This window comes from Petromyzon marinus, unplaced genomic scaffold (genome assembly GCF_048934315.1).
Source record: "Petromyzon marinus isolate PM22_M1 ecotype Great Lakes invasive population unplaced genomic scaffold, UKy_Petmar_22M1.pri1.0 PM_Scaffold_189, whole genome shotgun sequence".
Classification (NCBI taxonomy): Eukaryota; Metazoa; Chordata; class Hyperoartia; order Petromyzontiformes; family Petromyzontidae; genus Petromyzon; species Petromyzon marinus.
In genome coordinates, this window is record NW_027423156.1 from 70477 (window position 1) to 97982 (window position 27506).

The window sequence follows — 27506 nt, forward strand, 5'->3', positions numbered from 1 at the left end:
CATCATCCCGGCGCACATCACACCATTGCACATCATACCATTGCACCCCCATTCCTTTCGGCATTTGAATCCTCACGAACCCACACATCCATCCATACACCACCCCAACGTCACGCCTCACCACCACATCACCCGCACTCGCTCTGAGAGCTCCGTTACCCGTCGCCGTGACCATCATCATCATCGGCTGCATCACCTCCTCACATCGCATCGGCTGCATCACATCATCATGCATCGCTAAACAGAAACATCGCATCTGCATCATCATATCCCTACACACCATCACTCTGCTCGCACAGTCACATCGTCACATCTCACACACACATAACAAGTCTCACACACCATCAACATTCTCACGCAGCCCCCACATACGCGGACACATCATCACATCACCCACACACACACACCGTCATCAACTCTACGCACCGACACACACACGCCTTCAAGCACCATCGCATCACCCATCCACACACACACAAATCACAACATAATTCTATCCACATCCACAGGCATCATATCACCCACACACACCGACACACATCACACACGCACATCACACCATCACTCTACCCACCCACACACACTCAACACATCACCCGCACCGACACACATCACACACACATCACACCATCACTCTACCCACCCACACCGACACACATCACACCATCACTCTACCCACCCACACCGACACACATCACACACACACACATCACACCATCACTCTACCCACCCACACGGACACACAGCACACACACACACACATCATCACTCTACCCACCCACAGACACACATCACACACACATCACACCATCACTCTACACACCAACACCGACACACATCACACACATCACACCATCACTCTACCCACCCACACCGACACACATCACACACACATCACACCATCACTCTACCCACCCACACCGACACACATCACACACACACATCACACCATCACTCTACCCACCCACACAGACACACATCACACACACACACATCACACCATCACATCACCCACACCGACACACATCACACACACATCACACCATCACTCTACCCACCCACACCGACACACATCACACACATCACACCATCAGTCTACCCACCCACACCGACACACATCACACACACACATCACACCATCACTCTACCCACCCACACCGACACACATCACACACACACACATCACACCATCACTCTACCCACCCACAGACACCCACCCATCAACATCACCCACGCACATCGCTCAATCGCTCCGAATCCATAACCAGCCCCGGGGGGACACCTCCATCACCGCCACCATGCTACAGCTGCTGCGTCTGCTGCTGCTGCTGTTGCTTTGGACGCTGCACGGTAGCGGCAGGAGGGCCCAGGGCAGGGAGCTGGCCATCATGGGCCTCATCCCCATGCACGTCAAGTCGGGTCCCGCCGACTCTGCCAGGGGTATCATGCCCGCGGTCGAGCTGGCGCTGGCGCGGGTGAACAGCAAGGGGAGCGGCGCTTCGCTGACCCAGCACGGGCGTCTCGCCATCAAGTGGTACGACACGGAGGTGCGTGGCCCTGGGGTGCGCGGCAGGGGCGCGAGGGGTGTGCGTGGGTCAATGTGTCTGTGTGTGTGTCTCGGTGTGTGTGTGTCTGTGTGTGTGTGTGTCTGTGTGTGTGTCTCGGTGTGTGTGTGTCAGTGTGTGTGTCTCGGTGTGTGTGTGTCAGTGTGTGTCTCGGTGTGTGTGTGTCTCGGTGTGTGTGTGTGTCTGTGTGTGTGTCTCGGTGTGTGTGTGTGTCTGTGTGTGTGTCTCGGTGTGTGTGTGTCAGTGTGTGTGTCTCGGTGTGTGTGTGTCAGTGTGTGTGTCTCGGTGTGTGTGTGTCAGTGTGTGTGTCTCGGTGTGTGTGTGTCAGTGTGTGTGTCTCGGTGTGTGTGTGTCTGTGTGTGTCTCGGTGTGTGTGTGTCTGTGTGTGTGTCTCGGTGTGTGTGTGTCAGTGTGTGTGTCTCGGTGTGTGTGTCAGTGTGTGTGTGTGTGTCTCGGTGTGTGTGTGTGTCTGTGTGTGTGTCTGTGTGTGTGTCGGTGTGTGTGTGTCTCGGTGTGTGTGTGTCTGTGTGTGTGTCTCGGTGTGTGTGTGTCTGTGTGTGTGTCTCGGTGTGTGTGTGTCAGTGTGTGTGTCTCGGTGTGTGTGTCTCGGTGTGTGTGTCTCGGTGTGTGTGTCAGTGTGTGTGTATCGGTGTGTGTATGTCAGTGTGTGTCTCGGTGTGTGTGTGTCTGTGTGGGTGTCTGTGTGTGTATCTCGGTGTGTGTCTCGGTGTGTGTGTAGTCGTAGTAGACCGGCCTTCGTAGGTGCTCGCTAACGGCACTTGCCCCCAAAGGGTGTTAAGGCTATACGGGGGATTTTTTGTCTTTGTAGTAGGGTAGCGGTAGTGTAGTAGCGGTTAGCGCGCTGCGCTATGAACCCGGCGACACGGGTTCGATTCCCGCTCACGGCCAACACCAGTGATGATTATCTGAACCGGTCCCGGGCCTCCCCTAGGTCGATTCAGCCTCAAATGAGTACCTGGTGCGGTGTGTAGTAAACATCGCCACTGGGGAGACAAAGACGGTCGGGCGTGGTGCTGGCCACCCACCCCCTCGTGTGCCGTTCCAGCCTTCATAGATGCTCGCTAACAGCAATTGCCCCTGCAGTCTGTTACAGGCTATATGGGGGATCTTTGTCTTTGTGGATGTGTGGGGGTGTGTGGGGGTGTGTGGGGGTGTGTGGGGGTGTGTGGGGGTGTGTGGGGGTGTGTGGGGGTGTGTGGGGGTGTGCGGGGGTTTGTGAGTGGGGTGTTCACGCGGTCGGGGTGTTCACGCGGTAACCTTGATGGGCTCGTGTGTCCGAACACAACCGGGCAGACCGCGTGCGTGCATTGCTCTGTGTGTGCGTGCGGGGTGTACGTGGGGGTGTACGTGGGGGGTGTGTTTGTGTACGTGGGGGTGTGTGGGGGTGTGTGAGGGTGTGTGAGGGTGTGTGGAGGTGTACGTGGGGGTGTGTGCAGGGTGTACGTGGGGGTGTGTGCGGGGTGTACGTGGGGGTGTGTGCGGAGTGTACGTGGGGGTGTGTGCGGGGTGTACGTGGGGGTGTGTGCGGGGTGTACGTGGGGGTGTGTGCGGGGTGTACGTGGGGGTGTGTGGGGGTGTACGTGGGGGCGTGTGCGGGGTGTACGTGGGGGTGTGTGGGGGGTACGTGGGGGTGTGTGGGGGTGTACGTGGGGGTGTACGTGTGGGGGTGTACGTGGGGGTGTACGTGTGGGGGTGTACGTGGGGGTGTGTGCGGGGTGTACGTGGGGGTGTACGTGGGGGTGTGTGCGGGGTGTACGTGGGGGTGTGTGCGGGGTGTACGTGGGGGTGTGTGGGGGGGTACGTGGGGGTGTGTGCGGGGTGTACGTGGGGGTGTGTGCGGGGTGTACGTGGGGGTGTGTGCGGGGTGTGTGGGGGGTGTACGTGGGGGTGTGTGGGGGTGTGTGCGGGGTGTGTGGGGGGTGTACGTGGGGGTGTGTGGGGGTGTACGTGGGGGGGTGTGCGGGGTGTACGTGGGGGTGTGTGGGGGGTGTACGTGGGGGTGTGTGGGGGTGTGTGGGGGGTGTACGTGGGGGTGTGTGCGGGGTGTACGTGGGGGTGTGTGGGGGGTGTACGTGGGGGTGTGTGCGGGGTGTACGTGGGGGTGTGTGCGAGGTGTGCGTGGGGGTGTAGGTGGGGGTGTAGGGGTTGGTGTACATGGGGCGGTTGTTATGGGTGCAGCGTGTGCGTGCATGGCAGGTGTAGGGTGTGCGAGTAGGGTGTCCCGGATTACTGTGACACAGGGATGTGTTTGTACGTGTGTGAGAGTGTGTGTGTGTGGGGAGCGGTAGTGCAGCGGTTAGCGCGCTGCACTACGAACCTGACGACCTGAGTTTGATTCTGATAATCGTCACCAGTGACGATTATCTGAACAGGTCCTGGGCCTCCCCTAGCCTCAAATGAGTAGTACCTGGTGCGGTGTGTAAACATCGCCGCGGGGGAGACAAAGGCGGCCGAGCGTGGTGCTGGCCACCCACCCGCTCGTGCGCCGTGGCGGCTCGCTAACAACACTTGCCCCAATAGTCTGTAGCTGCCTATCCGGGGGATCTTTGTCTTTGCGCGCATGGGTGAGCGTTTCGAATGGAGCGATCCCGAGGGGTCCGTGCGGTGTGCGTGCGGGGTACGTGCGGGGTGTGTGTGTGTGGGGTGTGTGTGTGGGGGGGTGTGTGCGTGTGGGGTGTATGTGTGTGGGGTGTGTTCGTGTGTGGTGTGTGTGTGGGGTGCGTGCGGTGTGCGTTGCGGGGTGCGTGTGGGGTGTGTGTGTGTGGGGTGTGTGTGTGTGGGGTGTGTGCGTGTGGGGTGTGTGTGTGTGGGGTGTGTGTGTGTGGGGTGTGTGCGTGTGGGGTGTGTGTGTGTGGGGTGTGTGTGTGTGGGGTGTGTGCGTGTGGGGTGTGTGTGTGTGGGGTGTGTGTGTGTGGGGTGTGTGCGTGTGGGGTGTGTGTGTGTGGGGTGTGTGTGTGTGGGGTGTGTGTGTGTGGGGTGTGTGTGTGTGGGGTGTGTGTGTGTGGGGTGTGTGTGTGTGGGGTGTGTGTGTGTGGGGTGTGTGCGTGTGGGGTGTGTGTGTGTGGGGTGTGTGTGTGTGGGGTGTGTGCGTGTGGGGTGTGCGTGTGGGGTGCGTGCGGTGTGCGTTGCGGTGTGCGTGCGGGGTGCATGTGGGGTGTGTGCGTGTGGGGTGTGTGTGTGTGGGGTGTGTGTGTGGGGTGTGTGCGTGTGGGGTGTGTGTGTGTGTGGGGTCTGTGTGTGGGGTGCGTGCGGAGTGCATGCGGGACCCCCACATGGAGGAACCGGGGGGTTTGGTCAAGGGGTTCTCATTGGATGGGAGGGGGGAGGGGGCAGTCCAGCAAGTGGGTTCGTGAACCCGTCTGTGTAGGCCTTGGGGGCGTGGTCACCCCCTCGTATACAGTGTTTCTGGACGGTCTACATCACTCACCTACTTACCCACCCACTCACCCACTCACTCACCCACTCACCCACTCACTCGCCCACTCACTCACCCACTCACCCACCCACTCACTCACTCATCCACTCACTCACTCACTCACCCACAACCCACTCACCCACTCACTCACCCACGTACCCACCCACTCACTCACCCACTCACTCACCCACTCACTCACCCACTCACCCACAACCCACTCACCCACTCACTCACCCACTCACCCACCCACCCACCCACTCACTCACCCACTCACTCGCCCACTCACTCACCCACTCACCCACCCACTCACTCACCCACCCACCCACTCACTCACTCACTCACCCACCCACTCACCCACTCACTCACCCACTCACCCACAACCCACTCACCCACTCACCCACCCACTCACCCACTCACTCACCTCACTCACCCACCCACTCACCCACACCCACTCACCCACTCACTCACCCACTCACTCACCCACAACCCACTCACCCACTCACCCACCCACTCACTCACTCACCCACCCACTCCCCACTCACTCACCCACAACCCACTCACCCACTCACTCACCCACTCACCCACCCACTCACTCACTCACCCACCACTCACTCACCCACTCACTCACCCACAACCCACTCACCCACTCACTCACTCACTCACCCACTCACTCACCCACTCACCCACCCACCCACTCACTCACTCACCCACTCACCCACCCACTCACCCACTCACTCACCCACTCACTCACCCACAACCCACTCACCCACTCACTCACCCACTCACCCACCAACTCACTCACTCACCCACTCACTCACCCACAACCCACTCACCCACTCACCCACTCACTCACTCACCCACTCACTCACTCACCCACCCACTCACCCACTCACTCATCCACAACCCACTCACCCACTCACTCACCCACCCACTCACTCACTCACCCACTCACTCACCCACTCACTCACCCATTCACTCACCCACAACCCACTCACCCACTCACTCACACCAATCACTCACCCACCCACTCACTCCACTCACCCACTCACTCACCCACAACCCACGCACCCACTCACTCACCCACTCACCCACCCACCCACTCACTCACCCACTCACTCACTCACCCACCCACCACCCACTCACCCACCCACTCACCCACCCACCCACCCACTCACTCACCCACTCACCCACCCACTCACTCACCCACTCACTCACCCACTCACCCACCCACCCACTCACCGACTCATCCACTCATTCACCCACCCACCCACTCTCACCCACTCACCCACTCACTCACCCACGCACCCACCCACTCACCCACTCACTCACTCACTCACCCACTCACCCACCCACTCACTCACCCACGCACCCACCCACTCACCCACCCACTCACCCACAACCCACAACCCACCCACTCACTCACCCACTCACTCACTCACCCACCCACCCACTCACCCACTCACCCACCCACTCACGCACCCACCCACTCACCCAACCACTCACCCACTCACTCACTCACCCACCCACTCACTCACCCACTCACTCACTCACTCACCCACCCACTCGCCCACCCACTCACTCACCCACTTACTCACCCACCCACTCACCCACTCTCACCCACCCACTCACTCACTCACCCACCCACCCACTCACTCACTTACCCACTCACTCACCAACCCACTCACCCACTCACTCACCCACTCACTCTCCCACCCACTCACTCACTCACTCACCCAATCACTCACCCACCCACCCACTAACCCACTCACGCACTCATTCACCCACCCACTCACCCACCCACCCACTCACAGCTCACCCCTTTACACACACACACCACCCACTCACCCACACTAAACCACCCACTCACCAACCCACTCACTCATCCACCCACTCACCCACCCACCCACTCACTCACCCACTCACCCACCCACTCACTCACCCACTCACTCACCCACTCACCCACCCACCCACTCACCGACTCATCCACTCATTCACCCACCCACCCACTCTCACCCACTCACCCACTCACTCACCCACGCACCCACCCACCCACCCACTCACTCACTCACTCACCCACCCACTCACCCACTCACTCACCCACTCACTCACCCACAACCCACTCACCCACTCACCCACCCACTCACCCACTCACTCACCCACTCACTCACCCACTCACTCACCCACAACCCACTCACCCACTCACTCACCCACTCACTCACCCACAACCCACTCACCCACTCACCCACCCACTCACTCACTCACCCACCCACTCACTCACCCACTCACTCACCCACAACCCACTCACCCACTCACTCACCCACTCACCCACCCACTCACTCACTCACCCACTCACTCACCCACTCACTCACCCACAACCCACTCACCCACTCACTCACTCACTCACCCACTCACTCACCCACTCACCCACCCACCCACTCACTCACTCACCCACTCACCCACCCACTCACCCACTCACTCACCCACTCACTCACCCACAACCCACTCACCCACTCACTCACCCACTCACCCACCAACTCACTCACTCACCCACTCACTCACCCACAACCCACTCACCCACTCACCCACTCACTCACTCACCCACTCACTCACTCACCCACCCACTCACCCACTCACTCATCCACAACCCACTCACCCACTCACTCACCCACCCACTCACTCACTCACCCACTCACTCACCCACTCACTCACCCATTCACTCACCCACAACCCACTCACCCACTCACTCACCCAATCACTCACCCACCCACTCACTCACTCACCCACTCACTCACCCACAACCCACGCACCCACTCACTCACCCACTCACCCACCCACCCACTCACTCACCCACTCACTCACTCACCCACCCACCACCCACTCACCCACCCACTCACCCACCCACCCACCCACTCACTCACCCACTCACCCACCCACTCACTCACCCACTCACTCACCCACTCACCCACCCACCCACTCACCGACTCATCCACTCATTCACCCACCCACCCACTCTCACCCACTCACCCACTCACTCACCCACGCACCCACCCACTCACCCACTCACTCACTCACTCACCCACTCACCCACCCACTCACTCACCCACGCACCCACCCACTCACCCACCCACTCACCCACAACCCACAACCCACCCACTCACTCACCCACTCACTCACTCACCCACCCACCCACTCACCCACTCACCCACCCACTCACGCACCCACCCACTCACCCAACCACTCACCCACTCACTCACTCACCCACCCACTCACTCACCCACTCACTCACTCACTCACCCACCCACTCGCCCACCCACTCACTCACCCACTTACTCACCCACCCACTCACCCACTCTCACCCACCCACTCACTCACTCACCCACCCACCCACTCACTCACTTACCCACTCACTCACCAACCCACTCACCCACTCACTCACCCACTCACTCTCCCACCCACTCACTCACTCACTCACCCAATCACTCACCCACCCACCCACTAACCCACTCACGCACTCATTCACCCACCCACTCACCCACCCACCCACTCACAGCTCACCCCTTTACACACACACACCACCCACTCACCCACACTAAACCACCCACTCACCAACCCACTCACTCATCCACCCACTCACCCACCCACCCACCCACTCACTCACCCACTCACCCACCCACTCACTCACCCACTCACTCACCCACTCACCCACCCACCCACTCACCGACTCATCCACTCATTCACCCACCCACCCACTCTCACCCACTCACCCACTCACTCACCCACGCACCCACCCACTCACCCACTCACTCACTCACTCACCCACTCACCCACCCACTCACTCACCCACGCACCCACCCACTCACCCACCCACTCACCCACAACCCACAACCCACCCACTCACTCACCCACTCACTCACTCACCCACCCACCCACTCACCCACTCACCCACCCACTCACGCACCCACCCACTCACCCAACCACTCACCCACTCACCCACCCACCTACCCACTTGCTCACCCACCCACTCACCAACTCATCCACCCACTCACTCACTCACCCAGCAACTCTCACCTACCCACCCACCCACTCACTCACCCACTCACCCACCCACCTACTCACCCACCCACTCACTCACTTACCCACTCACTCACCAACCCACTCACCCACTCACTCACCCACTCACTCTCCCACCCACTCACTCACTCACTCACCCAATCACTCACCCACCCACCCACTAACCCACTCACCCACTCATTCACCCACCCACTCACCCACCCACCCACTCACAGCTCACCCCTTTACACACACACACCACCCACTCACCCACACTAAACCACCCACTCACCAACCCACTCACTCATCCACTCACTCACCCACCCACTCACCCACTCACTCACCCACCCACTCCCCCCCTCACTCATCCACTCACCCACTCACCCACCCACCCACTCACCCACCCACTTACCCACTCACCCACCTAATCACCCACCCACCTACCCACTTGCTCACCGACCCACCCACTCACCCACCCACTCACCCACTCATCCACCCACTCACTCACTCACCCACCCACTCTCACCTACCCACTCATCCACCCACCCTCTCACCCACGCACCCACCCACTCACTCACCCACTCACCCACCCACCTACTCACCCACCCACTCACTCACTTACCCACCCACCCACCCACTCACCCACTCACCCACCCACTCACTCACCCACCCACCCACTCACCCACCCACCTACCCACTTGCTCACCGACCCACCCACTCACCAACTCATCCACCCACTCACTCACTCACCCAGCAACTCTCACCTACCCACCCACCCACTCACTCACCCACTCACCCACCCACCTACTCACCCACCCACTCACTCACTTACCCACCCACCCACTCACCCACTCACCCACCCACTCACTCACCCACCCACCCACTCACCCACCCACTCACTCACTTACCCACCCACCCACCCACTCACTCACCCACCTACCCACCCACTCACCTACCCACTCACTAACCCACTCACCCACCCACTCACCCACCCACCCACTCACCCACCCACCCACCCACTCACCCACTCACTCACCCACCCACCCACTCACCCACCCACTCACCCACTCACTCACACACTCACTCACTCACCCACTCACTCACCCACTTACTCACCCACTACCCACCCACTCAGCCACTCACTCACACACCCACCCACCCACTCACTCACCCACCTACCCACGCACTCACCTACCCACTCACTCACCCACCCACCCACTCACCCACTCACTCACTCACCCACCCACTCACCCACTCACTCACTTAACCACTCACTCACCAACCCACTCACCCACTCACTCACCCACTCACTCTCCCACCCACCCACTCACTCACTCACCCAATCACTCACCCACCCACCCACTAACCCACTCACCCACTCATTCACCCACCCACTCACCCACCCACCCACTCACAGCTCACCCCTTTACACACACACACCACCCACTCACCCACACGAAACCACCCACTCACCAACCCACTCACTCATCCACTCACTCACCCACCCACTCACCCACTCACTCACCCACCCACTCCCCCCCTCACTCATCCACTCACCCACTCACCCACCCACCCACTCACCCACCCACTTACCCACTCACCCACCCAATCACCCACCCACCTACCCACTTGCTCACCGACCCACCCACTCACCCACCCACTCACCCACTCATCCACCCACTCACTCACTCACCCAGCAACTCTCACCTACCCACCCACCCACTCACTCACCCACTCACCCACCCACCTACTCACCCACCCACTCACTCACTTACCCACCCACCCACTCACCCACTCACCCACCCACTCACTCACCCACCCACCCACTCACCCACCCACTCACTCACTTACCCACCCACCCACCCACTCACTCACCCACCTACCCACCCACTCACCTACCCACTCACTAACCCACTCACCCACCCACTCACTCACCCACCCACCCACCCACTCACCCACCCACCCACTCACCCACTCACTCACCCACCCACCCACTCACCCACTCACCCACCCACTCACCCACTCACTCACACACTCACTCACTCACCCACTCACTCACCCACTTACTCACCCACTACCCACCCACTCAGCCACTCACTCACACACCCACCCACCCACTCACTCACCCACCTACCCACGCACTCACCTACCCACTCACTCACCCACCCACCCACTCACCCACTCACTCACTCACTCACCCACCCACTCACCCACTCACTCACTTAACCACTCACTCACCAACCCACTCACCCACTCACTCACCCACTCACTCTCCCACCCACCCACTCACTCACTCACCCAATCACTCACCCACCCACCCACTAACCCACTCACCCACTCATTCACCCACCCACTCACCCACCCACCCACTCACAGCTCACCCCTTTACACACACACACCACCCACTCACCCACACGAAACCACCCACTCACCAACCCACTCACTCATCCACTCACTCACCCACCCACTCACCCACTCACTCACCCACCCACTCCCCCCCTCACTCATCCACTCACCCACTCACCCACCCACCCACCCACTCACCCACCCACTTACCCACTCACCCACCCAATCACCCACCCACCTACCCACTTGCTCACCGACCCACCCACTCACCCACCCACTCACCCACTCATCCACCCACTCACTCACTCACCCACCCACTCTCACCTACCCACCTACCCACTCATCCACCCACCCTCTCACCCACGCACCCACCCACTCACTCACCCACTCACCCACCCACCTACTCACCCACCCACTCACTTACCCACCCACCCACCCACTCACCCACTCACCCACCCACTCACTCACTCACCCACTCACCCACTCACCCACCCACCTACCCACTTGCTCACCGACCCACCCACTCACCCACTCATCCACCCACTCACTCACTCACCCAGCAACTCTCACCTACCCACCCACCCACTCACCCACCCACCTACTCACCCACCCACTCACTCACTTACCCACCCACCCACCCACTCACTCACCCACCTACCCACCCACTCACCCACTCACTCACTTAACCACTCACTCACCAACCCACTCACCCACTCACTCACCCACTCACTCTCCCACCCACTCACTCACTCACCCAATCACTCACCCACCCACCCACTAACCCACTCACCCACTCATTCACCCACCCACTCACCCACCCACCCACTCACAGCTCACCCCTTTACACACACACACCACCCACTCACCCACACTAAACCACCCACTCACCAACCCACTCACTCATCCACTCACTCACCCACCCACTCACCCACTCACTCACCCGCCCACTCCCCCCCTCACTCATCCACTCACCCACTCACCCACCCACCCACTCACCCACCCACTTACCCACTCACCCACCCAATCACCCACCCACCTACCCACTTGCTCACCGACCCACCCACTCACCCACCCACTCACCCACTCATCCACCCACTCACTCACTCACCCACCCACTCTCACCTACCCACCTACCCACTCATCCACCCACCCTCTCACCCACGCACCCACCCACTCACTCACCCACTCACCCACCCACCTACTCACCCACCCACTCACTTACCCACCCACCCACCCACTCACCCACTCACCCACCCACTCACTCACCCACCCACCCACTCACCCACCCACCTACCCACTTGCTCACCGACCCACCCACTCACCCACTCATCCACCCACTCACTCACTCACCCAGCAACTCTCACCTACCCACCCACCCACTCACCCACCCACCTACTCACCCACCCACTCACTCACTTACCCACCCACCCACCCACTCACTCACCCACCTACCCACCCACTCACCTACCCACTCACTAACCCACTCACCCACCCACTCACTCACCCACCCACTCACCCACCCACCCACTCACCCACTCACCCACCCACTCACTCACCCACCCACCCACTCACCCACCCACCCACTCACTCACTCACCCACCCACCCACTCACCCACCCACTCACCCACTCACTCACACACTCACTCACTCACCCACTCACTCACCCACTTACTCACCCACTACTCACCCACCCGCCCACCCTCCTTCAGGGTTGCCACCTGTCCGGAGTTGACCCGGACAGTCTGGGAATTGGGAGGCCGAGTAGAGGCCGCCGGCGTTACGCGGTCACCGTGCGGAGGAGGAGGGAGAAAGGGGGGTGGGTTGGGGGGGGTTTGGAGGGTGGGGGGGTTTGGGGGGGTGTGTTGGGGGGGTCAGCTCCCCACACGACAGATCGCATTCCCGTAGCAGCTGCGCTCGTTATATAAACGGGTTTGGGGGACTCTGCAAGGTGCTAAAGGTGGCAAACCACCCACTCACCCCAGCTTACATTTTACACTATCAGCCCGCACATCACCCCCCCGCCTCCGCTCCCTCCAGCCAGCCAGCCAGGCAGGAGGCCAGCCAGCAAAACCGTTTCTCAAACAGTCTGCCAATCGATCTGGCGATGCTGCTGCTGTTGTTGCTGCGTTGGTAGCGGTGTAACAAACGCAGCCAACAGTTGCACGCGCCACGGAGCGCGTGTGCGTGCGTATCGGTGTGGCCTTAAAATGCAAGAATGTGGAACAGGTGGCGCCTGTTCGCCTCTTGGCGTCCCAATCGTCTAACACTGGCGGTGAGGCTAGGCCCTCAAGAAGGTTGCCGTGGTTGGTGCAAACTTGATGCCTTCCAAGAAGTAGTTGGTGTTTGAACAGCTCCCGCTTTATTGCCAGTAAGGATAAAACCTATGCTAATACCAGCTGACGTTTCGGGCAATGACCCTTCTTCAGAGCACATCGGACGAAGAAGGGCCATTACTCGAAACGTCGCCTGTTTAATATATAGATGTTTTATTTTAAGGCGACGCACCACGCCCAGCGGTATTGCTGAACGCGTCCAGATCGGTTCCCCAGCTCAAGCAAACGTCTCGGAGTGGTGGTTGAAGCATCAATGGGAAGCGTTACAGAGCCCCGGTGCGTGTGCACGATTCTTCTTCCTTGTTCCCCCCACCCCACCCCTCCTCCCCTTGCCCACCCCTCCCCCCGCCGCCCCCACCACGCGCAGTGCGACAACGCCAAGGGCCTCAAGGCGTTCTTCGACGCGATCAACTTTGGGCCCAACACTTCGCTGGTGTTCGGCGGCGTCTGCCCCACCGTGACGGCCACCATCGCCGAGGCCCTTCTCTCCTGGGACCTCGTGCAGGTACAAAGATAAAGGCAAAGGTTCCCCACCCCCTCCCCCCTCGACCGTGTAGCCCCGCTGGGGCAAGTGCCTTGAGCGGTACGCTGTCACTCGAGGCACGGTCACGGAGGACGGACGCACGCTCACGCACGCACACTACGGACAAAGATTCCCCCTGAAGCGTTTGCAGACTGTTGGGGCAAGTTTTGTGAGCGGGTGGCACCTATGAAGGATAACAGGACACGAGAGCGGGTGGGTGGCCAGCACCACGCCCGGCCGCCTTTGTCTCCCCAGTGGCCATGTTTTTTTACGTGCCGCACCAGGTACTCATTTGAGGCTGAGTCGACCTAGGGAAAGCCCAGGACGGAATCAGATATCACTCGCTACTGATGATGTTAGCCGTGAGCGGGAATCAAACTGTTGCAAGTAGGGACACAGGTGGGGAGAGAGACACACGTAGAGACACAGGTTGAGACACAGATAGAGACACAGAGAGAGACACACGTAGAGACAGGTTGAGACACAGATAGAGACACAGAGAGAGACAGAGAGAGACACAGGTGGAGAGAGACAGAGAGACACAGGTAGAGGCACGGGTAGACAAGTAGAGACACAGAGACACACGTAGAGACAGAGAGAGAGACACAGGTAGAGATACAGAGACATACGTAGATACACAGAGAGAGACACAGGTGGAGAGAGAGACACACAGATAGAGACACTGAGAGAGACACAGGTGGAGAGAGACAGAGAGGCATAGGTAGAAACACACGTAGAGACAGAGACACACGTAGAGACACAGAGACACACGTAGAGACAGAGAGACACGTAGAGACACAGAGAAAGACACAGGTGGAGAGAAAGAGACACAGATAGAGACACAGAGAGAGACACAGATGGAGAGAGACACAGATAGAGCACAGATAGAGACACACGTAGAGACACAGAGACAGAGAGACACGTAGAGACACAGAGAAAGACACAGGTGGAGAGAGAGAGACACAGATAGAGACACAGAGAGAGACAGATGGAGAGAGACACAGATAGAGACACAGATAGAGACACAAGTAGAGACACAGATAGACACCGAGAGATATATACAGGTGGAAAGTAGAGACACGGGTAGACACAGATAGGGACACACACAGAGAGAGAGACACACAGGTGGAGGGAGCGAGAGAGAGACGCAGGTGAAAGAGTGTAACGATATTAATCGGTTTATTTCGCTATTGATTTTGGCCGCGCATGAATCACTGCGGGGGGAACCGTCGCCTGGAGGCTGCCACGTGACCGTGACGTGGAGATATATTTAACCTCCTCCCTCCTGCTCTATAAGATGCACGGCCACTCCCAGGGGTTTTGTTTAAAGCAAAACTTGGGGGCGGGGGGGATGGTGCGTCTTATAATCCGGTAGCTGTGAGTGTGTGTTCGCGTGCGTTAGCGCGTGTGTGGGGGAGCGGTGGTGCAGCGGTTAGCGCGCCGCGCTACGAACCCGGCGACCCGAGTTCGATTCCCCGCTCACGGCAAACAACGGCGATGGATATCTGAACCGGTCCTGGTCGACGCAGCCTCAAACGAGTACCCGGTGCGGTGTGTAGTAAACATCGCCACTGGGGAGACAAAGGCGGCCGGGCGTGGTGCTGGCCACCCACCCCCTCGTGCGCCGTTCCGGCCTTCATAGGTGCTGCTGCTAGCTGCCAGCACTTGCCCCTACAGTCTGTTAAGGCTACACGGGGGATCTTTGTCTTTGTGTTGCAGAGCGCGGTGGCGCAGCGGTTAGCGCGCTGCGCTACGAACCCGGCGGCCGACTGTGGCGAATGTTTGAACCGTGGTCTGGGCCTCCCCTAGGTCGGCTCAGCCTTAAACGATTACCTGGTGCGGTGCGTAGACGTCAGCATTGCTGCCTCCCCCCCCCCTCCCTCACCACCATCCCCCGTCATAGTAATGTGGACTTTCCACAACTGGCTCTGCTATGGGGAATGGGCAGCGGTAGGAGTGAGAAGGGCCACGCTGCGTGAGAGACCACGTGACCAAACAAAGACAAAGCTCCCCCGTGTAGCCTGTAACAGACTGTTGGGGCAAGTGCTGGCAGCGAGTAGCACCTATGAAGGCCGGCACGGCACACGAGGGGGTGGGTGGCCAGCACCACGCCCGGCCGCCTTTGTCTCCCCAGCGCTGAAGTGTACACAACCGCACCAGGTGCTCCCGTGCACGCACGCGCGCGGGAGATGAAAGAGTCGGCGTTTAAAGCCGCGCTCAGATATCAATCGTGACCCCCCCCCCCCCTTGTCACTACTCACCGGGCGATGAGGGTTGGTGAGTGGGTGAGGGTGGCCGGGGTGTGAAAGAATACGGGTGAGTGGCCAGCGGTGTGGGTGAGTGGTCGGTGGTGAGGGTGGCGAGGGTGGCGAGGGTGGCGAGGAGGCTGAGTCGGGCGTGGTGCCGGCCACCCACCCGCTCTGTTTGCTCGTGCCGGACTTCATCGGTGCTCGCCAACAGCACTTGCCCCAACGGTCTGTTGATAGGCTATACGGGGGATCTTTGTCTTTGTGTGTGTGTAGTGTGTATGCGTGCATGTATAATGATGCATGTACTGCTTTGAGGACATCGTCATCATCATCGCCGTCACCAAATCTGGGCCGTGTCCTCCGTAATCCAGCAGCTTCACCTCATCACCCCGCTCTCCACCCCCTCCACCCTCTCCCTGTCTCGCCCTCAATCCCCGAATGTCGTCTCCCGCTCTCTCCTCTCTCCGTTTCTCCCTCCCTCGTTCCTTCCATCCCTATCTCCCATCACCTCCAACCATACCCTCTCCCGCAGTCCCTCTCCCCTCCCTCTCCCTGGGTCCTCCAGCTCTCTCCTCCTTCCCTTCCTCTCATCCCCGGCTCTCCATCCTCTCCCTCTCTCTTTCTCTTAAGGTACAAACCTCCCCCCCCCCCCCCGCCTTTCACCATCTCTCTCTCCCTCTTTCCATCCCTGTTTCCCGTCACCTCCATCCCAAATCTCCCTCCCATCTTTCTCTCTCCGTCCATCCTTCCCTCTCTCCCCTGTCGCTCTCTCGCTCTCTCCCATCTCACACTTTCCTCCGTTTCTCTCTATGCTCCTGTATCGCTCTCAAGCTCAATTTGCCTTTCTCTTCGCTCCCTTCCCACGCTGCCTCTCCTCCTCCTCTCTCTCTCTCTGGGGAAATCTCCACGCGTTGTAATGAGTCCCAAAAGCTGTCAAAGAGCGTGGGGTGAACACGTCCGTTAAGTGGGTGAGCTGTGAGTGGGTGGGTGGTTTAGTGTGCAAGTGAGTGGGTGGTGAGTGAGTGGGTGGTGTGTGTGTGAAGGGGTGAGCTGTGAGTGAGTGGGTGGGTGAGTGGGTGGTGTGTGTGTGTGTGAAGGGGTGAGCTGTGAGTGGGTGGGTGGGTGAACGGGTGGTTTAGTGTGCGAGTGAGTGGGTGGTGAGTGAGTGGATGGTGAGCGAGTGAGTGAATGGTTTCGTGTGCGAGTGAGTGGGTGAACGGGGCAATGAGCAGCCGAGTGAGTGTGAGGGTGAGTCAGTAAGGGGAGTGAATGGGTGAGTGAGACGGTGAGTGCGTGAACGAGGCCTTAATCTCCACTCACCACCCCGACCCACCATCACTACCACCCACTACCACCACCTCCTCCATCACCACGCACCATCACCACGCACCACCACACATCACAGCCTTACGAAGCGCTCGATGACACACCGTGTGCTGTGCCCTGCCCCCCCCATGCCCCCCCGTGCCCCCCTCCCCTCGTGCCCTCCACGCCCCCCCCGCCCCCCAAGCTGTCGTTCGCGGCCACGACCCCGGTGCTGGCCGACAAGAAGAAGTATCCCTTCTTCCTGCGCACCGTGCCCTCGGACAACGCCGTGAACCCGGCCATCGCGCGCTTCCTGCGGCACTTCAGATGGCGCCGCGTCGGGACCCTCACCCAGGACGTGCAGCGCTTCTCCGAGGTGGCACAGCGTGGCGCACGGCGCGCAGGGTGGCACGTAGCACGCAGGGTGGCGCACGGCGCACAGGGTGGCACATAGCACGCAGGGTGGCACATAGCGCACAGGGTGGCACGTAGCGCACAGGGTGGCACATAGCACGCAGGGTGGCACATAGCACGCAGGGTGGCACATAGCACGCAGCGTGGCACGACACATAGCACGCAGGGTGGCACATACAACGCAGGGTGGCACGGCACATAGCACGCAGGTGGCATGGCTATAGCTCAAGAGGGTGGCATTGTACAATGGTGTAGTGTGTTCCGTCTGTCACGTGTGCGCGTGTGTGTGCGCGTGTGTGGATTGGTGGCGCAGTGGTTAGCGCATCGTGCTACGAACCCGGCGACTCGAGTTCAATCCCCGGCTCACAAACAACGTCAGTGGCAAATATCTCAACCGGTCCTGGGCCTCCCTTAAGTCTACTCGGCCGTTAATGCACTTCTGGCGTGATGGGTAAAACATCACCGCTGCGGAGACACAGGCGGTCGTGGTGCTGCTGGTCAGCCAGTAGTGAGTGGAGGCTACCCGGGGGATCTTTGTCCTTGAGCGCGTGTGTGTGGTGTGTGTGCGTGTTGTGTGTGTGTGTGGTGTGTGTGTGTGCTGTGTGTGTATGCTGTGTGTGTGTGGTGTGTGTGTGTGTGTGGTGTGTGATGTGTGTGTGGTGTGTATGTGTGGTGTGTGTACTGTGTGTGAATGCTGTGTGTGTGGTGTGTGTGTGTGGTGTGTGTGTGATGTGTATGTGTGGTGTGTGTGTGTGCTGTGTGTGCATGCTGTGTGTGTGTGCTGTGTGTGTGATGTGTGTGTGTGGTGTGTGTGTGGTGTGTGTGTGCTGTGTGTGTGCTGTGTGTGTATGCTGTGTGTGTGCTGTGTGTGTGTGCTTCATGTGTGTGTAGTGTGTGTGCTGTGTGTGTGGTGTGTGTGCTGTGTGTATGTGATGTGTGTGTGTGTGGTGTGTGTGCTGTGTGTGTGCTGTGTGTGTGGTGTGTGTGTGTTGTGTGTGATGTGTGTGTGTGGTGTGTGTGCTGTGTGTGTGCTGTGAGTGTGGTGTGTGTGTTGTGTGTGATGTGTGTGTGTGGTGTGTGTGCTGTGTGTGTGATGTGTGTGTGTGTGGTGTGTGTGTGGTGTGTGTGTTGTGTGTGTGATGTGTGTGTGTGGTGTGTGTGTGGTGTGTGTGCTGTGTGTGTGATGTGTGTGTGTGGTGTGTGTGTGTGGTGTGTGTGTGGTGTGTGATGTGTGTGTGTGGTGTGTGTGTGGTGTGTGTGCTGTGTGTGTGATGTGTGTGTGTGGTGTGTGTGTGTGGTGTGTGTGTGGTGTGTGATGTGTGTGTGCTGTGTGTGTGCTGTGTGTGTGCGTGTGTGTGTTGTGTGTGATGTGTGTGTGGTGTGTGTGCTGTGTGTGTGTGATGTGTGTGTGCTGTGTGTGTGGTGTGTGTGGTGTGTGTGCTGTGTGTGTATGCTGTGTGTGTGCTGTGTGTGTGTGGCGTGTGTGTGCTGTGTGTGTGGTGTGTGTGCTGTGTGTGTGTGGCGTGTGTGTGCTGTGTGTGTGCGTGTGATGTCAGTGCAGCGTGTGCCGCGAGTGATTGATGATTCTCTGGCTCTGTATCGCGGCCTCCCAGTGTCTCCCCATTACACCACGCGGGGGAGGGGGGAGACGTGGGGGGGGGGGGGAGACGGGGGGGGGGAGACGTGGGGGAGGGGGGAGACGTGGGGGGGGAGACGTGGGGGGGGGAGACGTGGGGGGGGGAGATGTGGGAGGGGGAGACGTGGGGGGGGAGACGTGGGAGGGGGAGACGTGGGGGGGGGGAGACGTGGGGGGGGGGAGACATGGGGGGGGAGACGTGGGGGGGGGAGACGTGGTGGGGGGGACGTGGGGGGGGGAGACGTGGGGGGGGGGGGAGACGTGGGGGGGGGGAGACGTGGGAGGGGGAGACGTGGGGGGGGAGACGTGGGGGGGGAGACGTGGGAGGGGGAGACGTGGGGAGGGAGACGGTGGGCGGGACATGGGGGGGGGAAACGCGGGGGGGGTTGGGGAGATGTGGGGGGGGGGCAGCAGTCGCGCTGAGAAAGGGAGAGGGGGAGGGAGAGCCATGGTGACAGTGGGGCTAGTGTTAGTGCTAGTGTTAGGGCTAGTGTTAGTGTTATGGCTAGTGTTAGTGCTAGTGGAGTGTTAGTGCTAGTGTTAGTGGAGTGTTAGTGCTAGTGTTAGTGCTAGTGTTAATGCTAGTGTTAGTGCTAGTGTTAGTGCTAGTGTTAATGCTAGTGTTAGTGCTAGTGTTAGTGCTAGTGTTAATGCTAGTGTTAGTGCTAGTGTTAGTGCTAGTGGAGTGTTAGTGCTCGTGGAGTGTTAGTGCTAGTGTTAGTGCTAGTGTTAGTGCTAGTGTTAGTGCTAGTGGAGTGTTAGTGCTAGTGTTAGTGCTAGTGTTAGTGCTAATGATAGTGGAGTGTTAGTGTTAGTGGAGTGTTAGTGCTAGTGTTAGTGCTAGTGTTAGTGCTAGTGTTAGTGCTAGTGTTAGTGCTAGTGGAGTGTTAGTGCTAGTGTTAGTGCTAGTGTTAGTGCTAATGATAGTGGAGTGTTAGTGTTAGTGGAGTGTTAGTGCTAGTGTTAGTGCTAGTGTTAGTGCTAGTGTTAGTGCTAGTGGAGTGTTAGTGCTAGTGTTAGTGCTAGTGTTAGTGCTAATGATAGTGGAGTGTTAGTGTTAGTGCTAGTGTTAGTGGAGTGTTAGTGCTAGTGTTAGTGCTAGTGTTAGTGCTAGTGTTAGTGCTAGTGTTAGTGGAGTGTTAGTGGAGTGGTAGTGTTAGTGCTAGTGTTAGTGGAGTGTTAGTGCTAGTGTTAGTGCTAGTGTTAGTGGAGTGTTAGTGTTAGTGCTAGTGTTAGTGGAGTGTTAGTGCTAGTGTTAGTGCTAGTGTTAGTGCTAGTGTTTGTGTTAGGGCTAGTGCTAGTGTTAGTGCTAGTGTTAGGGCTAGTGCTATTGTTAGTGCTAGTGTTAGGGCTAGTGTTAGTGTTATGGCTAGTGTTAGTGCTAGTGTTAGGGCTAGTGTTAGTGCTAGTGCTAGTATTAGTGCTAGTGTTAGGCCTAGTGCTAGTGTTAGGGTTAGGGTTAGTGCTAGTGTTAGGGCTAGTGTTAGTGCTAGTGTTAGGGATAGTGCTAGTGTTAGTGCTAGTGTTAGTGCTAGTGTTAGGGCTAGTGCTAGTGTTAGTGCTAGTGTTAGTGCTAGTGTTAGGGATAGTGTTAGGGCTAGTGCTAGTGTGTGTTACTGCTAGTGATAGTGCTAGTGTTAGTGCTAGTATTAGGCCTAGTTCTAGTGTTAGTGCTAGTGTTATGGCTAATGTTAGGGCTAGTGCTAGTGTTAGTGCTAGTGTTAGTGCTAGTGTTAGTGCTAGTGTTAGGGCTAGTGCTAGTGTTAGTGCTAATGTTAGTGCTAGTGTTAATGCTAGTGTTAGTATTAGGTCTAGTGCTAGTGTTAGGGCTAGTGTGAGTGCTAGTGTTAGTGATAGGGCTAGTGCTAGTGCTAGTGTTAGGGCTGGTGCTAGTGTTAGTGCTAGTGTTAGTGCTAGTGTTAGGGCTAGCATTAGTGTTAGTGCTAGTGTTAGTGCTAGTGTTAAGGCGAGTGCTAGTGCTAGTGTTAGTGCTAGTGTTAGTGCTAGTGTTAGTGCTATTGATAGTGCTAGTGCTAGTGTTAGGGCTAGTGTTAGGGATAGTGCTAGTGTTAGTGCTAGTGTTAGTGCTAGTGTTCGGGCTAGTGCTAGTGTTAGTGCTAGTGATAAGGCTAGTGCTAATGTTAGTGCTAGTGTTATTGCTAGTGTTAGTGCTATTGCTAGTGCTAGTGTTATTGCTAGTGTTAGTGCTAGTGTTAGTGCTAGTGTTAGTGTTAGGGCTAGTGTTAGTGCTAGTGTTAGGGCTAGCGTTAGTGTTAGTGCTAGTGTTAGTGCTAGTGTTAGGGCTAGTGTTAGTGCTAGTGTTAGGGCTAGTGCTAGTGTTAGTGCTAGTGTTAGTGTTAGGGCTGGTGCTAGTGTTAGTGCTAATGTTAGTGCTAGTGTTAGTGCTAGTGTTAGTGCTAGTGTTAGGGCTAGTGCTAGTGTTAGGGCTAGTGTTAATGTTAGTGCTAGTATTAGTGCTAGTGTTAGGGCTAGTGTTAGTGCTAGTGTTAGTGTTAGGGCTAGTGCTAGTGTTAATGCTAGTGTTAGTGCTAGCGTTAGTGCTAGCGTTAGTGTTAGTGCTAGTGTTAGTGCTAGTGTTGGTGCTAGTGTTATTGCTAGTGTTAGGGCTAGTGCTAGTGTTAGTGATAGTGGTAGTGCTAGTGTTAATGTTATTGCTAGTGTTAGTGCTAGTGTTAAGGCTGGTGTCAGTGTTAGTGCTAGTGTTAGTGCTAGAGTTAGGGCTAGTATTAGTGTTAGTGCTAGTGTTAGTGCTACTGTTAGGGCTAATGCTAGTGTTAGGGCTAGTGTTCGGTCTAGTGTTAGTGCTAGTGTTAGTGCTAGTATTAGTGCTATTGTTGGGGCTAGTGTTAGGACTAGTGCTAGTGTTAGGGCTAGTGCTAGTGTTAGGGCTAGTGCTAGTGTTAGTGCTAATGTTATTGTTAGGGCTTGTGCTAGTGTTATTGCTAGTGTTATTGCTAGTGTTAGTGCTAGTGTTAGGGCTAGTGTTAGGGCTAGTGCAAGTGCTAGTGTTAGTGTTAGTGCTAGTGATAGGGCTAGTGCTAGTGTGAGTGCTAGTGTTAGTGCTAGTGTTAGTGCTAGTGATAGGGCTAGTGCTAGTGTTAGTGCTTGTGTTATTGCTAGTGTTAGTGCTATTGTTAGTGCTAGTGTTAGGTCTAGTGTTAGTGTTATGGCTAGTGTTAGTGCTAGTGTTAGTGCTAGTGTTAGGGCTAGTGCTAGTGTTAGTGCTAGTGTTAGTGCTCGTGTCAGTGCTAGTGTTAGGGTTAGTGCTAGTGTTAGGGCTAGCGTTAGTGTTAGTGCTAGTGTTAGTGCTAGTGTTAGGGCTAGTGTTAGTGCTAGTGTTAGTGCTAGTGTTAGTGCTAGTGTTAGGGCTAGTGCTAGTGTTAGTGCTAGTGTTAGTTCTAGTGTTAGTGTTAGGGCTAGTGCTAGTGTTAGTGCTAGTGTTAGTGCTAGTGTTAGGGCTAGTGCTAGTGTTAGTGCTAGTGTTAGTACTAGTATTAGTGTGCTAGTGTTAGGTCTAGTGTTAGTGCTAGTGTTAGGGCTAGTGCTAGTGTTAGGGCTAGTGTTAATGTTAGTGCTAGTATTAGTGCTAGTGTTAGGGCTAGTCTTAGTGCTAGTGTTAGTGTTAGGGCTAGTGCTAGTGTTAATGCTAGTGTTAGTGCTAGCGTTAGTGCTAGCGTTAGTGTTAGTGCTAGTGTTAGTGCTAGTGTTGGTGCTAGTGTTATTGCTAGTGTTAGGGCTAGTGCTAGTGTTAGTGATAGTGGTAGTGCTAGTGTTAATGTTATTGCTAGTGTTAGTGCTAGTGTTAAGGCTGGTGACAGTGTTAGTGCTAGTGTTAGTGCTAGAGTTAGGGCTAGTATTAGTGTTAGGGCTAGTGTTAGTGCTAGTGTTAGTGCTAGTGTTAGGGCTAATGCTAGTGTTAGTGCTAGTATTAGTGCTACTGTTAGGGCTAATGCTAGTGTTAGGGCTAGTGTTCGGTCTAGTGTTAGTGTTAGTGCTAGTGTTAGTGCTAGTATTAGTGCTATTGTTGGGGCTAGTGTTAGGACTAGTGCTAGTGTTAGTGCTAGTGTTAGTGCTAATGTTATTGTTAGGGCTTGTGCTAGTGTTATTGCTAGTGTTATTGCTAGTGTTAGTGCTAGTGTTAGGGCTAGTGTTAGGGCTAGTGCAAGTGCTAGTGTTAGTGCTAGTGTTAGTGCTAGTGATAGGGCTAGTGCTAGTGTGAGTGCTAGTGTTAGTGCTAGTGATAGGGCTAGTGCTAGTGCTTGTGTTATTGCTAGTGTTAGTGCTATTGTTAGCGCTAGTGTTAGGGCTAGTGTTAGTGTTATGACTAGTATTAGTGCTAGTGTTAGTGCTAGTGTTAGGGCTAGTGCTAGTGTTAGTGCTAGTGTTAGTGCTCGTGTCAGTGCTAGTGTTAGGGTTAGTGCTAGTGTTAGGGCTAGCGTTAGTGTTAGTGCTAGTGTTAGTGCTAGTGTTAGGGCTAGTGTTAGTGCTAGTGTTAGTGCTAGTGTTAGGGCTAGTGCTAGTGTTAGTGCTAGTGTTAGTTCTAGTGTTAGTGTTAGGGCTAGTGCTAGTGTTAGTGCTAGTGTTAGTGCTAGTGTTAGGGCTAGTGCTAGTGTTAGTGCTAGTGTTAGTGCTAGTATTAGTGCTAGTGTTAGGTCTAGTGTTAGTGCTAGTGTTAGGGCTAGTGTTAGGGCTAGTGCTAGTGTTAGTGCTAGTGTTAGGGCTAGTGTTAGTGTTAGCGCTAGTGTTAGTGCTAGTGTTAGTGCTAGCGTTAGTGTTAGTGCTAGTGTTAGTGCTATTGCTAGTGTTAGCGCTAGTGTTAGTGCTAGTGTTAGTGCTAGCGTTAGTGTTAGTGCTAGTGTTAGTTCTAGTGTTAGTGCTAGTGTTAATGTTATTGCTAGTGTTAGTGCTAGTGTTAAGGCTGGTGCTAGTGTTAGTGCTAGTGTTAGTGTTAGGGCTATTGCTAGTGTTAGTGCTAGTGTTAGTGCTAGTGCTAGGGCTAATGCTAGTGTTATGGCTAATTTTAGGTCCAATGTTAGTGTTAGTGCTAGTGTTAGTGCTATTGTTGGGGCTAGTGTTAGGGCTAGTGTTAATGTTAGTGCTAGTATTAGTGCTAGTGTTAGGGCTCGTGTTAGTGCTAGTGTTAGTGTTAGGGCTAGTGCTAGTGTTAGTGCTAGCGTTAGTGCTAGCGTTAGTGTTAGTGCTAGTGTTAGTGCTAGTGTTGGTGCTAGTGTTATTGCTAGTGTTAGGGCTAGTGCTAGTGTTAGTGATAGTGGTAGTGCTAGTGTTAATGTTATTGCTAGTGTTAGTGCTAGTGTTAAGGCTGGTGCTAGTGTTAGTGCTAGTGTTAGTGTTAGGGCTAGGGCTAGTGTTAGTGCTAGTGTTAGTGCTAGTGTTAGGGCTAATGCTAGTGTTAGTGCTAGTGTTAGTGCTAGTGCAAGGGCTAATGCTAGTGTTATGGCTAGTTTTAGGTCCAATGTTAGTGTTAGTGTTAGTGCTATTGTTGGGGCTAGTGTTAGGGCTAGTGTTAATGTTAGTGCTAGTATTAGTGCTAGTGTTAGGGCTAGTGTTAGTGCTAGTGTTAGTGTTAGGGCTAGTGCTAGTGTTAGTGCTAGCGTTAGTGCTAGCGTTAGTGCTAGTGTTAGTGCTAGTGTTGGTGCTAGTGTTATTGCTAGTGTTAGGGCTAGTGCTAGTGTTAGTGATAGTGGTAGTGCTAGTGTTAATGTTATTGCTAGTGTTAGTGCTAGTGTTAAGGCTGGTGACAGTGTTAGTGCTAGTGTTAGTGCTAGAGTTAGGGCTAGTATTAGTGTTAGGGCTAGTGTTAGTGCTAGTGTTAGTGCTAGTGTTAGGGCTAATGCTAGTGTTAGTGCTAGTGTTAGTGCTACTGTTAGGGCTAATGCTAGTGTTAGGGCTAGTGTTCGGTCTAGTGTTAGTGCTAGTGTTAGTGCTAGTATTAGTGCTATTGTTGGGGCTAGTGTTAGGACTAGTGCTAGTGTTAGGGCTAGTGCTAGTGTTAGTGCTAATGTTATTGTTAGGGCTTGTGCTAGTGTTATTGCTAGTGTTATTGCTAGTGTTAGTGCTAGTGTTAGGGCTAGTGTTAGGGCTAGTGCAAGTGCTAGTGTTAGTGCTAGTGTTAGTGCTAGTGATAGGGCTAGTGCTAGTGTGAGTGCTAGTGTTAGTGCTAGTGTTAGTGCTAGTGATAGGGCTAGTGCTAGTGTTAGTGCTTGTGTTATTGCTAGTGTTAGTGCTATTGTTAGTGCTAGTGTTAGTGTTATGGCTAGTGTTAGTGCTAGTGTTAGTGCTAGTGTTAGGGATAGTGCTAGTGTTAGTGCTAGTGTTAGTGCTCGTGTCAGTGCTAGTGTTAGGGTTAGTGCTAGTGTTAGGGCTAGCGTTGGTGTTAGTGCTAGTGTTAGTGCTAGTGTTAGGGCTAGTGTTAGTGCTAGTGTTAGTGCTAGTGTTAGGGCTAGTGCTAGTGTTAGTGCTAGTGTTAGTTCTAGTGTTAGTGTTAGGGCTAGTGTTAGTGTTAGTGCTAGTGTTAGTGCTAGTGTTAGGGCTAGTCCTAGTGCTAGTATTAGTGCTAGTGTTAGGTCTAGTGTTAGTGCTAGTGTTAGGGCTAGTGTTAGGGCTAGTGCTATTGTTAGTGCTAGTATTAGGGCTAGTGTTAGCGCTAGTGTTAGTGCTAGTGTTAGTGCTAGCGTTAGTGTAAGTGCTAGTGTTAGTGCTAGTGTTAGTGCTAGTGCTATTGCTAGTGTTAGCGCTAGTGTTAGTGCTAGTGTTAGTGCTAGCGTTAGTGTTAGTGCTAGTGTTAGTTCTAGTGTTAGTGCTAGTGTTAGAGCTAGTGTTAGTGTTAGGGCTAGTATTAGTGCTAGTGTTCGTGCTAGTGGTAGTGTTAGTGCTAGTGTTAGGGCTAGTGTTAGTGCTAGTGTTAGGGCTAGTGTTAGGGCTAGTGCTATTGTTAGTGCTAGTGTTAGTGCTAGTGTTAGTGCTAGCGTTAGTGTTAGTGCTAGTGTTAGTTCTAGTGTTAGTGCTAGTGTTAGAGCTAGTGTTAGTGTTAGGGCTAGTATTAGTGCTAGTGTTCGTGCTAGTGGTAGTGTTAGTGCTAGTGTTAGGGCTAGTGTTAGTGCTAGTGTTAGGGCTAGTGTTAGGGCTAGTGCTATTGTTAGTGCTAGTGTTAGGGCTAGTGTTAGCGCTAGTGTTAGTGCTAGTTTTAGTGCTAGCGTTAGTGTTAGTGCTAGTGTTAGTGCTAGTGTTAGTGCTATTGCTAGTGTTAGCACTAGTGTTAGTGCTAGTGTTAGTGCTAGCGCTAGTGTTAGTGCTAGTGTTAGTTCTAGTGTTAGTGCTAGTGTTAGAGCTAGTGTTAGTGTTAGGGCTAGTATTAGTGCTAGTGTTCGTGCTAGTGGTAGTGTTAGTGCTAGTGTTAGGGCTAGTGTTAGTGCTATTGTTAGTGCTAGTGTTAGGGCTAGTGTTAGTGGTAGTATTAGTGCTAGTGTTAGGGCTGGTGCTAGTGCTAGTGTTAGTACTAGTGTTATTGATGGTATTAGTGCTATTGTTAGTGCTATTGATAGGGCTAGTGCTAGTATTACTGTTAGTGTTATTCCTAGTGTTAGTGTTATTGCTAGTGTTAGTGCTAG

The 27506-nt window shown here is 55.5% G+C and overlaps 1 protein-coding gene across 1 annotated transcript in view; it reads left to right on the forward strand.

Annotated features, from left to right (window-relative positions):
• Window positions 1-1298: 1298 nt before the first annotated feature.
• LOC116954687 (gamma-aminobutyric acid type B receptor subunit 2) overlaps window positions 1299-27506 on the forward strand; it is a 58232-nt gene continuing 32024 nt past the window's right edge. The window contains exons 1-3 of the mRNA XM_076063783.1: window positions 1299-1547; window positions 14098-14235; window positions 18013-18183. Coding sequence (XP_075919898.1) covers window positions 1299-1547; window positions 14098-14235; window positions 18013-18183 — 558 coding nt within the window. The remainder of the gene's footprint in view (window positions 1548-14097; window positions 14236-18012; window positions 18184-27506) is intronic.